Consider the following 13,426-nt stretch of genomic DNA (forward strand, 5'->3'; position numbering starts at 1 on the left):
GTTTTTTTTTTTTTTTTTTTTTTTTTTTTTTTTTTTTTTTGAGGCTATTGTAAATAGGGTAGTTTTCCTAGTTTCTCTTTCAGAGGATTTATCACTAATGTACAGAAATGCCTTTAATTTATGGGTGCTGATTTTATACCTGCTACTTTTCTGAATTCATTTATTCTAGAATTTTTCTGGTAGAATTTTTTGGATCTTCTAAGTATAGAATCATATCCTTGGCAGATAGTGATAATTTGAGGGTTTTTTTTTTTCTATCTGTATCTATTTAATTTCTTTCATCTGTCTACTTGTTCTGGCCAGTGTTTCAAGAACTATGTTAACTAGAAGTGATGAAAGAGGACATCTCTGTATTGTTCCAGTTTTTAGAGGGAATGTATTAAATTTTTTTCTCCATTTAGAATGATGTTTGCCTGGGGCTTAGCATAGATAGCTTTTACAATGTTGAGATATGTTCGTTTATCCCTAATTTTTCTAGTGTTTTAAACATGAAGGGGTGTTGTATTTTGTTGAATGCTTTTTCATCATCTGCAATGCAGGAAATTTAAAGATAGAGAGATACTGTCTACAATGTGACAGGTATCAAATTGAAAATAGCAAAATGATCATAACAAATCAGTTAACACACAAGGAGTTGGGAAACACATTTTATAAATAAATTATATATTCCATCAAACTCTAATAGAAAAATTGATGAAGGATCTCTATAAACATTTTCCTTAATCAAAAAATGCAGTTGAAAGTAATTACCTGGAAAAACTTTATTTCAATGATAACCAAATGAACGAATATTATTTTAAATGAGATGTGATATTTCATTGATTTTAAAAACCAAGGTGTGACAGAGTGATAGTAAAATTTAGTATAATCTTGCTATAAATCAATTTGCCATATAAATCAAATGCCTTAAAATATGTAAAGACTTTTGATCCAATGGAAATAAAGATTCAAAATAAAAACATATGTACAAAATGCTCACTAAAGTACTATTTACAACAATAAAAGGTATGTTATTTAATGAAACAGCTACATAAATTATATAAATATGCAGCCATTTAAATTAAGAAATTCTGGTGTAAAATTAGAAACACTCTACTATATCTTTTGCAATGTGAAAACAATGAAAGTAATATGTTTAAAGAACTTGTTACAGAATTTTGTCCACAGAACATAATCAAAGAATTGTAGTTATTTTGTTTTAACCACTGAACTAAAATTATGCCAAAAGATAATTTTTTCAGGCAAATATATTTACTCTTTACTTATGATTTATGTTTGTTACTAGCAAAACTATATGTTTTGCAATACGATTTTGAATCTTACATTTAATACATCAGTAATCTCTAAACAGTCAACTAGTGTGGAGTTTGGCTAATAGCCATTTCTGGGATTATTTTAAAATAGAAATTTTTTTATAGAACTCAGCATTAGAGTATACAAATTGATCACATTAGTTGTTCATCTGTAGTACCAAAACCAAGACAAACTACCTAATTCTAAACATATATGAAAGCAAAATAGAATCATATTTTTTTAAAAAGAACAGTAAAAAAATGTTTTATTACTGGTTGATCTATCTAAAGACATGTCAGTATAGCAGTAAAGGATGAAGATCTTAAGACCTACATTATCTTTGATAAGTCTCTTAATTTCTCCACATCTCCATTTCCTTATTACTAAAAGAGGGTTTAGAGCTATACATACATTATATATATTTATACATATATATATATATATATATATATATATATATATATCTTATAATCTATAGAAAATAAAATTAATGACCAGCCAAAATGAAAACCTTTCCATTACAAGAACAAGCAAATAAATTCCAAAAACGGAAAATAAGCAAAAGGCTGTGAGCTATGATTTTTCTCATACAGAATTAAGTTAAAGGTTAGAGAAATTTTTCCTAATGTGTGTAGTAGGTGGCTAATATTATTAGTACAATCATGAATTCTTCAAACTATTCAAATTCCTCTTCAATATTTTTCTAATACAAAAATATACATTTTTGCTCTAGTCAATTCTAGATTAGTGTGCTAATAATGTAAATATATGTCTTTATATATTGATTGAAATAAAAATTCAAGACAGAGACTATTAAATTCTTCCATAAAATATTCACATATCCAGCAAATATGACTATTCTATACTAAAATTATTCCTTAGTTATGTTTATGGCATATTAAACTATGATGCAACATAATTAGCTTACATAAAGGAGAGGTGATTCCTAAAATTCTTATTCTGGTCAATTTAGAGTTCACTTACTAAAACTTCCTTTTTTCAACAAATATCCACAAAATATTGATGTACCAGACTTCCTTCTAGATACTGAGGGTATAACAGCTACAAAGACATGCAAGATCTCTTTAATAACTTGCCTGAAACATTTGAAGCTGACATTTAAACTGAAACATTCTGGCTCTGTGCCAGAACCCATCCTTAATCTTATGAAATAGGGCCTTACCTGTGATACAGTGAACAGTGTAGAAATGTTAAAGGCAGGAAGTCCAAGCAGTTTTAGTGATTTTTCTTAATTTAACTATTAAAAATTTAATTTTTCTCTAAAAGTTTTCACAAGTTTAATTTCCCAGTTTTATAATCTTCATCATAGGTCTTATCTCATTTTTTACATGATGTGGATATTTTCAGTTTTACATAATTTTTAAATTAACATTGTCAATTCTAAGTATACTTTGATTCTACTTCTAAATGAAAATGTAAAAATAAAAATGCATTTAAATGTCTATTATGCTCTTTTCAAACCTTCTTCATAGTCTTGTAATATGTATACTAATGAATGTAATTTAAATATATCTTATGATTATGTTAATTTGGACCCAGATGACAAATAATGTATCATTGTTAATTCATATTCATTTGCATCTTTCACCAAAAAAAAATTTAATCTTTTTCTTAGAAGAAATTTTATTAATGACTTTGTATTCCTTCTTTGAAGAACTTTCATTTTAAAATTTAGTTTACATTCTAAAATACATTTTGTTATGTCAAAGACACAGGAATTGTGACTAACAAGCTAAAATAGTTATTAGAAACTTAGTAGTTTTTGCTCCAAAATATGTCACTGTGCATCACAACAAAAAATGTATATAGTAAAACAGTTGTATTTTAACCTAATATAACTCTCTACAATATTGCTTTAATCAACTTTTAAAGTTCCTGCTTTAATGAACTTTTTTCAATATAATCTGTGTATTTGTGTCTCTATGTCTTCCAGGCTCTGGCTCACACTTTCTCTATTTCTTCTTCCTTCTCTCCTTGTATCCTTATATAATTTCTGCCTTCATTCCATTTTGAATGAAAGAATGCATTGGCATACACACACACACACGCACACAACACACACACACACCACATTTTATTAAGAGTATTTTAATGAATGCAATCCCAAGACAAACACATTATGAATTTCTAGATCACTTTACCTCAATTAAGGAAATTGGCATGGTAATATAACACAACAAATGCCAGGTATCACTTAACTTCAAAATCAACCAACCAGAGAGTTTTACAGCATAGGTAATCATAAAGTGTATCTGGTTCAAACCTATTCATTTTACAGATAAGGACTTTAATGTCTAGAAAGGTAGTGTAAGATTTATTAAGCTAAGATTCAAATCCAAATCTTCTCTCTTATGTTTTAAAGCAGTGCTGTTTTTAAGATTTTATTTAATGCTACCTATTATAAATATACCCATTAATCAGAACCTGGGTAGTTGCAAACCCCATCAATTCTTTAGTGATTATCTTCATTATGTCCACTGCACATTCCAAGTACAAACCCTGATTTTCTCCCATGGGTCAAATGTGTGCTGATTTTTAATGTTGAAATCTAAACTGGTGCTAAAATCTAATCTTCCAAATGATTCAATTTTGTTTAGTCTGTTCAATGCATTTAGATTTCAATATTACACTGTTTTCTAGGTTATACTTATATCCCAAAGTAGTTCACGTGTGTTTCTTTTTGACTATAAGGAATATGAAACTTGTCTGTAGCATCTCCCTTGAAGTATTATTTAATGAATATGGTAGGAATTAAAAGATAAACATCACACAAGTACATGAATTAACAAGTAACTTAATACCTAAAATAGATTGTTAAGGTTTAGAACCAAATTGAAAAGACCAGAGATCATAACCATGAGCCTCAAATAATATAACAATTTTGTTAATTTCTAGAGCACTTATTTTTCATCTAATTCCATTTGTCACTTAGCACCTATGAATTTCAAATTTCTTGAATTCTTGGAGGCAAAGTAAAGATTATTTTATAAGCAAACACATTATAAACAATCAACATGATATTCTTTCATTTGAAATGTGTCAGTTTCTAGTGATCTCAATAGAAAAATTCTAAAAATTGATTGATTTGCAAATAAGTATTTCTTAAAACTTATGTTATCTGCACAGTTTTATGTTTTTCTTGCTATTCATAATTAAATACCTCTGCTTGCCCTGGTACTAATACTGAAATAATTTTCACGTAATGTGTAAGTCTTATGAACTATTTATTTCGTGTTTTTCTCAATTTAATACATTTCAGTTTTTATTATTCCTTATATTATATCTACATTTAGTTATAGATTTATCTAGCAAAAAGTGGTACTCATTTAAATGATGTTCTAGTATATGATATGTGAAGTTTCAATATAACCATTTCTGAGGCTTTGGGATAAAGCTCAGTTGGTAGAGTGCTTGCCTTGCATGCACAAAGCCCTGGGTTCAATCCCCAGCACCACCAAAAAAGAATATCTGAAAATTCATTATAGGCAAGTGATTGTGGACAGATGATTTTCGAATACCTTTAAAAAATATTGTTACATAATTTCTCATCCTATATTGGAAAATACTAATGTGGAAACTTTAAAAACATACAACATTAATTTTTGTATTGATATTCATAAGTTGGAAAAGTCTATTTTGTTCAGTTGGAAGTATTTCTTGTTATGTATACTTTCAATCAATATATCTAAATGCTTCCTTTAACAAATAAAATTATGTCATTCTATTAAACTGAGTAATGAATAATTGAACATGGGTATTTTAAAAAGCCTTTTACTTTGACTTTCAAAACATTTTTATAAGATCATAATGCAAACATCATTTTCAAAATGGATAAGATGAGCCAGGTATGGTGGCATATGCCTGTAATTCCAGTGACTTGGGAGGCTGAGGCATGAGGATTAAAAGTTCAAGCCAGCCTCAGTAACTTAGCAAGGCCCTAGCTAACGTGGTGAGAACCTGTCTCAAAATAAAAAATAAATAGGGCTGCGGATGTGTTTCAGTGGTTAAGCATCCCTAGGTTCATTCTCTGGTACAAAAAGGGGGGAAAAAAGCGGTGGAGATAATATGAACTTCTTTGCATAAATTTTGTTTAACAAATAGAAACCAAATAGCACTTATACTTACTTCAAATGTATAGTGATAGCTGCTAACATTTCAATATGTAAACCTTCAAATATTTTTACTCCCTTTCTCTTTTGTCTAGGTCATGGGCATGTATTTCATGAATATGTATAGTTTTATAGTTATGGTTTATAAACTATAGTTCCATATTTTCCACTTAATTTTTTTATACTTATAATTTACAATATCTTTAATTTTGTCTATATTTATAGATTATTAATTATTAATACACCACCCTCAGCACTTTTCATGAATGCATAATATTCTGCAGATGTATCATAATGCAGATATCTAATCACCTATCCTTGCACAATTAGGATGTTTTTTCCCAGGATTTCACAATTACCCAATAATGGTGGGATAAATGCATTTACATCTTTGCACACTGACTTATTTCTTTGGGGAAAATCGTGGAAAGTGGAATTTCAGGCTCTAAAATATGACCCCTTTAAATCCTTTTAATATACATACAAATGTGTTGTATCTTTAAGTAACAGTGCTGTTGTACAGCAGAGACTTTGAAAATTTTTCACATAAATAGGTTTTACTTTTTTAACAGCTGTTACCATTCTGAAAAAATTTTTTTACAGTTAATATATCTTGAACATATACTTAAACATTCGATAAAATCAAGCCATTTTTTCTTCCTGAATTGCACTGCCTTTTAAAATAAAAATATGATATAAAATATTACATACTCTTTCTCATGAGTCATTTGAATTTAATAATTTCCATACTTATTTCTCTGACTATTGAACAAAATCATTATTACTTTTAAAGTATGTTCCACTGAACCTTGAAATTTAATACAATCATGCTTTCTGTTTTGTAATTGTATGCAAATAGCTGCCTTTTCTTCATTGCATTTTTTTGGTTCATATCTAAATGATCAATGTAGCATTTGGAAAGTACATAATTTGACTCTTTTAGCTTTGATCATTTAATATGTGTTATTTGTATCTCTCTTCTTTTCACTTTTATTAGGAAAAATGTTTGTAAAATGGAATTTTTTAGGATAGCTATCAAAAGTATTTTTTTCCTTTCTTCAGTGGTTTGGTGGGGAATAGTTAATTTTGAAATATGTCTCTTCTATGTAAGTAATATACTTGTTGAGCTTCAATTAGAATAAAGTCTCAAGTAATATTTTGATTTAGTATTCAGAGTATATTTATTTTATCGTTACATGTATTTTATGAAAACAAACTAATTAATTCTATATTTTGTCTATTTTGTTATAAATTATTTGGTTAGCTTCAATAGGAAATAGTTTGAGATTGGGACTCTTTCACTCTTAAATAAAGCCTCAAATTGGCACAAATATCTTTAATTCTTAACTGGAAAATATTTAATATGCACTTTAAAAAGGATTTGATTTAGAATAAATTCAGTTATAAAATACAAATGTTTAATGATTATTTCATAAGTTCTTGATGTTATTTTATTACAAATATGAACAATATAAATTTGTTTTCTATATCCAAATCATGTCAAGATAGATCTTGGTTTGTAAGACATAATAATCAAACAAAAGAGTTACAGATGTGATTGTTTGCATCAGAGGTCCTCAGGAAACTGATTGGCACTTAGAGTTTTTATTTCAGTTAAAGGAAGTACTTTTTATTTTAACTTGAGGACAAATATGTAATTAATGATGGAAGAAAACCATTAAATTAGTGGAATTTGGAATAGTACCCAGTGCAGTTTCTGAATTTAAATAAGAAAGTCTTGGAATTCCACTAGTCTATAATGATAGGTTTCTAAATTTTTATTTTTCACAAAATTTGAGGTTCTTTCTTGAGTTTTGGTACTAGGCTTAATAGTTTCCCCTCTTAAAATTCCAAGATGAGAGTATTTGTTTAAATTTCACAAGATGACTGAATTAGCAGTCTTATGTATTACAGTATTCAACTTCATTGTGAATCACAGCACTGCCAAACCTGTGTACTTTGTTCAAAGTAGTTTAGAGGATGAAGTTACTCTGGGACCACAAGAGCAGTGTGTGTGTGTGTGTGTGTGTGTGTGTGTGTGTGTGTGTGTCTGGAAGAGCAAAATCAAAACTATTACTCTTTACAGTGTACTATAGAAATCACAGAAGGTATGCTGATGATCTTTGTATTGTACATGCAAATGCTGACTCTTACACATTCACTGGCTTGATGCTACCTAATTTGGACATGTTCAGCTAGGTCTTTGAATTAGAAGTCCATGTATATGTTAACTTTTTTTTTGCATCAATATGACTTTAACTTTCTGGATGTATTAAATATTTTTTTAAGTTCAAAATAACCATAGACTTAGTTTATTGATTTAAGAACAAGTAAACCTGTATGTGTGTGTGTGTGTGTGTGTGTGTGTGTGTGTGTGTGGTGCTGGGGATTAAACCCAAGCACTCTACTGTTGAGTCATAGTCCAAGACACAAAGTAATCCTCTTAAATGGCTTGTATCAAAATAAATAACTTCCAGAATATAGGCTATGATTTTAAGGAACACATTAAATTAGGATCAGCATGTTCCTGAAAATGGATAAAGAGCTTTAAGTTTGAGAAAAACAAGTAATTTAAGATATTTATAAATTCTAGAACATTCAAATTTAGCACCTTTTTGTTCTGTGGCTTAAATTTTTTAAAGTAGAAAAAAGGCCATGAATAATTTAAATGCATTATAATAAAGCCAATAATATAAGTTTTGATAAAATGCAGTTTATCTTGTAGAAATACTAAAACTAATGGAATTCAAGAGGATTTGTGTGTGTGTGTGTGTGTGTGTGTGTGTGTGTGTATATATATATATATATATATATATATATATATATATATATAAAATGCAGAGCTGTTTTCAGCATAATTTAAGTGAAATTTGGTATTTATGAAACAGGAAAATATTTTCTTAGTTTACTTAGATAATAATTTATACTTATAAGATTTTTAGATAACATGAATATTACTTTAATACATTAACAGATTATCTCTTGGATAGACACAAATATACAAACTTCTGTTTCAAAGGTATTTGTCCAAGAAATCTGATTGTCACATTACCTTCTTAATCACATTTAATACAATGTGAAGGTGATTTAATATTTTATTTGCTTTCAAACATATAATGACTAATTTTCAAAACTGAATCAAACCACTAAGCTGTCTTAAGCATTGTTTATCACACAGAAGAACATGAACCTTAGAGATGCCTAAATAAATTTGCCTTCTAAACCTATAACCATCATTTCCCAAAATGTCTTAGAAAATTCTGAGACTACTTGAGAAAGAAATTAATAGATAAAAGGTGGGGAGGACATTTAGTAAGTGTTCTGTGGTCAAGTAATTATTTTTTTTGCAGGATATGCAAATTTGTACTGTGACTCAGAAAGAGAACAAAAATCTTCCACTTCATCACTTATTTTCCTTTTATAGAGTAGGCATAGGATAATAATTGAAAGAAAGTTTAGTAATTATGTGGTCCATTTCTCAATGAGTAAACAGCCCTTCTATTTGCATTGATTCCTTTTAAGTTGTTTTTCATTTCAGTGAGGAAAAAAAAAAACTGAATGAAACCAAAATACTATTTCTGTACTATTTTCCATAGGTAGAGCAAAGGACCAGCATAGAAAAATGCACTTGCTAGTGAAGAATTCTCTAAGATGGATTCCTGTATCATAGGAGATCTTCCTCTTAAGAATGTTTTTCTTTGTGGACTTTTTCTTAACAGAAATGGGTTATAAATAATAGAAAAGGAATAGAAGACTTCATATGAGCCAAACAATTTTCAAGAGGCTTGTTTGGTTATTATTTGCCCAATGGATATTCTCCTAAAGTAATTTAAAGCTATATATTAAAAGCATATTTACTGAAGTTTATTGAGTAAAATGGCTCATTGAGATTTCATTAGTTAAGGCTATATTCAGGAATTTTTCTGTTTGGGGACCATCAATAAATGATAATTGGATCTGGAGATGAGAGATCTATTTCAAATTGGAGTTTAATCGATATATTCACATGGTTATATCACTTGATTTGCATCTTTGCTTACATAGCAAATGTAGATTAATATTCTCATATCTCCTAGTGTTCTTTTAAATATAAATGATGTTAAATAAGTCTTATTCTACCTAATTTAAAAACCATTACTATGGAGAAAGGCAGGTTTGCAAGCAACATTAAGTCATTGTGTAAAAGTCCAAATCCTGCACCATGCTTGTTCTGTAAATTTGGTTTTATTGTTTGTACATTGTCTACAGGCTCACTCATTTGTTTATGCACTGTTTATAGCTACTTGCATGCTACAGTAGCAGAATTGTTGCAGAGTAACTGGTTGAATAATTCCAGAAAGTCTACAGAATTTGCCATTGAACTCTTTGCAGAAAAAGTTTGCCAGCTACTGGAAGTGTATTATCTAGTAATCAGAAAGAGCTTAATGGAGCTGCTATAGGAGGTTGCCATCCAGAAAGTGGTCTAATTGTCATAACATGTATATGTTTGTCTGTGTGTATAACTATATACTATATATGTATGTGTTTAAATTTCCTTATCAACCAGTACTATTCATATTTGACACTTTGTTTTTCTACAGTAATAGCAAAATGAAAGTTGTTTTGGGGACCTCCCACTCAGTTTAGCTAATACTTTTTTGTATACATACATTTTTCGATGCTAAACTAGTATATTTTTTTATTCTCTTGTCATTGGAGAAAATAAATATATTTATGAAGATATCTCTTGAGGTACAAACAATTCCACAATTGTAGTTTTATAGACTAATAGATAGGTATACTTGACTATATTTCACATTCATACCATGGAGGCACTCACCTGGTTTTATGATTAATATTATGATATTAATATTCTGTTTTAAAATTTGACAATCAAATTGTTATTAAAATATGGCTATTAATAGTTTATTAACTACTTATTAAATAGTTGAGTCAAATTTACTGGCATATTTAGAAGTCATATTATGTGAACTCTATACAAATGGTTATCCAAGATTTTCTTATTTATTTCAAGACATTTTCTTTTTATATTATTTCAATTAATCAGTTTTTACTTACTATTTGTAACTAGCAAGAATTATCTAATATACAGCAACATTTTTGCAGGGAAGGGAGTAATATTTAAAAATTAAAACATTAAAAATTTAAAATATTGGTTCAGAAGAGGATACTGTAACTTCTAATGATGCTAGAATATTTTCAATTACATTTTTATTTGTTGCTATTTTTTAAATCACGTAAGTATTAAAATATTCATTTTTTAATAGATACACTTTTGCCTGAATAACTTTATTGCGGCTTTAAAATAAGGGGGTATATACATCTGGTAAAAGGTACATTTTTACCTGAATACACAGTGTTTGTGAATTTACATAATGACATTTTATTATGGCTAATCTTTTAAACCTATTAAGCTTATTTTTTCTACTACATAAATGTATAGTATATAATTGAGATTTTTGTTCTCCCATTATATGTATTTATGAGAAATTGAATTTTCCTATAAAATCTCTTAATAAAATTTATAAATATACTATTAAGATTTTTCATATTTGCTATTTGCTAACTGAATTTAGCTCATATTCCAACCAAAGTTTTCAAAGACCCTTTGATATCTATAATTGATTGGTTTTGAGGTAGAACAAGTTACACAGGCCATGGATATTATTTAATGATAGGTTCACCCTTTCCATTTTCATCTCCTTGCACCTATTTTTTTTAAATTGATTTCAGTAATACTTTGTGCCTTTACTGGCCATCTTATGTTCACAGGAGTAGTATTCCAAGGGCCTCTTTCTGGATTCTAGTTCTAGAAAATTCTAATTAAAAACTTCTTTATAAATGGATCTACCTGTATGTGCTGGAGTAACCTGCTTAAATATATGGCCTAAATTTTATGATAATAGTTCCTAAACTTGTATTTGAACCCAGTTTGGCTTACTGAAAATTTTGTCATCACTGAATAAATCTTGATGAATTAAAAGTTCTTATACTGTTATTGTTATCAAATATGTTTGTTATCTAATATATTTTCCTGTATGTAGATGTACCAGAAAATGTTTTCTATCTATTTTGGAAGATTTGCTGTCTTTGCCTTAAATCCGTTTACATTTTATCTAGATTAAAATTATTTTTCCATATTTCAAAATCATACTTTTATTTACCAAATTTCAAACTTTGAATAAATTTAAAAAATAATGACATTTAATTTGTATATACTACTTTGGGTGAAAGTAATATATTAGTCTATCATTTCTTCTTTTATGCATCCTATAAGTAGGAGTCAGATAAAAAGAACTAAACATTAATTTTATGGGTTTTTTTCTACTCGATAGGTGCTATGGATATAGAGGAGAGAAATCGCCAAATGAAAATTAACAAATACAAACAGGTAGCCGGATCAGATTCCAGACTGGAACAAGATTACCATTCAAAGGCAAGACATTTTTCTTTTTAAAAGTTGTAAAATAATCAATTAATCATATGAAGCCATTAGATTCTTTCATACTACTGAATACAGATTAGTCAGACACAAACATAAAATGCAGTGGCCCCATGATATTATTAAGTGTTAAAATTTTTGTGTTTGTATATTAGCTCTTAGGGATAGACTTTGCCTTATTAAAAAAGATTAGTATATAGTATAGGACATTAAAGATCTGAACAATAAACAGACTTTTTCATTTTATAAAATCTGAAACCCCTCAAAAATGTTTAGGAAGAATTATTATCTTCTTTGATTTCTTACAGATTTTTTTCTTTATAGATTTTAGTTAAATCTGGCTTACTATTGAGTTACTGAAACAAATTATATACTATTGAAGTATTATTAGTAATTGAAAAGATCTTTTAGTAAGAATATTTTGAACTACTTTTTTTGGGAATAAGTTGAGGTATGAAGTCTAGCAAAGAAGAAAATAAAGACTTACTTCATTGCTCTTTCTCTTCATGTCCTTTGTTTTCAAATTGTTTTGAGTTCATGACAGGATTGTATATCATGAGTATCATGTATACTGTATTACACATGATACTCTAAATAATAGTGTGAAAGCAGAAGACGATATATCAAGAGAAAATAAAGTCAGGACAAAACATTAAATTCCGAAGTGAAGTTTGTGGACAAAATAGTGTGAGCTATTATACACCTGTGTCTTGTGAGGCATGTGTTTTGACCTTGAGCTTCCTAACACCAGCAAATGCAGAAAGGAAATTATCAGCAATATGATTTACATTGCTCATACAATTAAAAACAATTTCATTAGAAGCAATAACAATGATTCTTGACAGAATTTTATTACATGGCTATCAACCAAAGAAATACTATAAGCATAGATAAGAATATTTTTCCCCTGAAATAAATTTGGATTCCACTCCAATTTATGGATAAATGAATGTTTAAGTCCTCAAAATTGCATAACTTTTGACACCAACCATTGTTAAGTTGGGAATAAAATTCTATGTATTAGCAAAGGACTAATTATACTAAGAAATATAATTTCTTATGTATTCTGTAAAGTAGTGGTTTTTAGTTTCGGAGCAGTAGCATCCTCATCACCTGCATGTTTTGGAAGCAGTTCTCTGGGCTCTCTCCAGACCTGTGGAATCAAAATTCTCTGGTTGGGTTCCCTATTGGGAGATTCTGATATAAACTAAAGCTTCAAAACTAGTTATCTAACCTGAACAGATTGTGAAATTCACTTTTAGATAATTGGAGTTGAATTTCTTAATTACAGTTTTAGCTCGAAGCCAGACATGAGTACTGTTATCAAAAAATGGAGACAAATTTAGCCAGGCATGGTGGCTCAGGCCTGTAATCCTAGAGGCTCCAGAGACCTAGGCAGGAGGATATCAAGTTCAAAGCCAGCCTTAGCAAGAGTGAGGTGCTAAGCAACTCAGTGAGACACTGTCTTTAAATTAAAATACAAAAAATAGGACTGGGGATGTGGCTCAATGGCCGAGTGCCCCTGAGTTTGATCCGTGGTACAAAAAAAAAAAAAAAAAGA

The 13,426-nt window shown here is 28.9% G+C and overlaps 1 protein-coding gene across 48 annotated transcripts in view; it reads left to right on the top strand.

Moving 5' to 3' along the window:
• Rims2 (regulating synaptic membrane exocytosis 2) overlaps nucleotides 1–13,426 on the top strand; it is a 546,345-nt gene that overhangs the window by 398,604 nt on the left and 134,315 nt on the right. For 37 of the 48 annotated variants that reach the window (XM_048801953.1, XM_048801957.1, XM_048801965.1 and 34 more), the window contains one exon: nucleotides 11,759–11,859. The exons of the other annotated variants lie outside the window; for them this stretch is intronic. In XM_048801953.1, coding sequence (XP_048657910.1) covers nucleotides 11,759–11,859 — 101 coding nt within the window. The remainder of the gene's footprint in view (nucleotides 1–11,758; nucleotides 11,860–13,426) is intronic. 48 annotated transcript variants of the gene reach the window in all.

Source organism: Marmota marmota, unplaced genomic scaffold, assembly GCF_001458135.2.
Source record: "Marmota marmota marmota unplaced genomic scaffold, marMar, whole genome shotgun sequence".
NCBI lineage: Eukaryota > Metazoa > Chordata > Mammalia > Rodentia > Sciuridae > Marmota > Marmota marmota.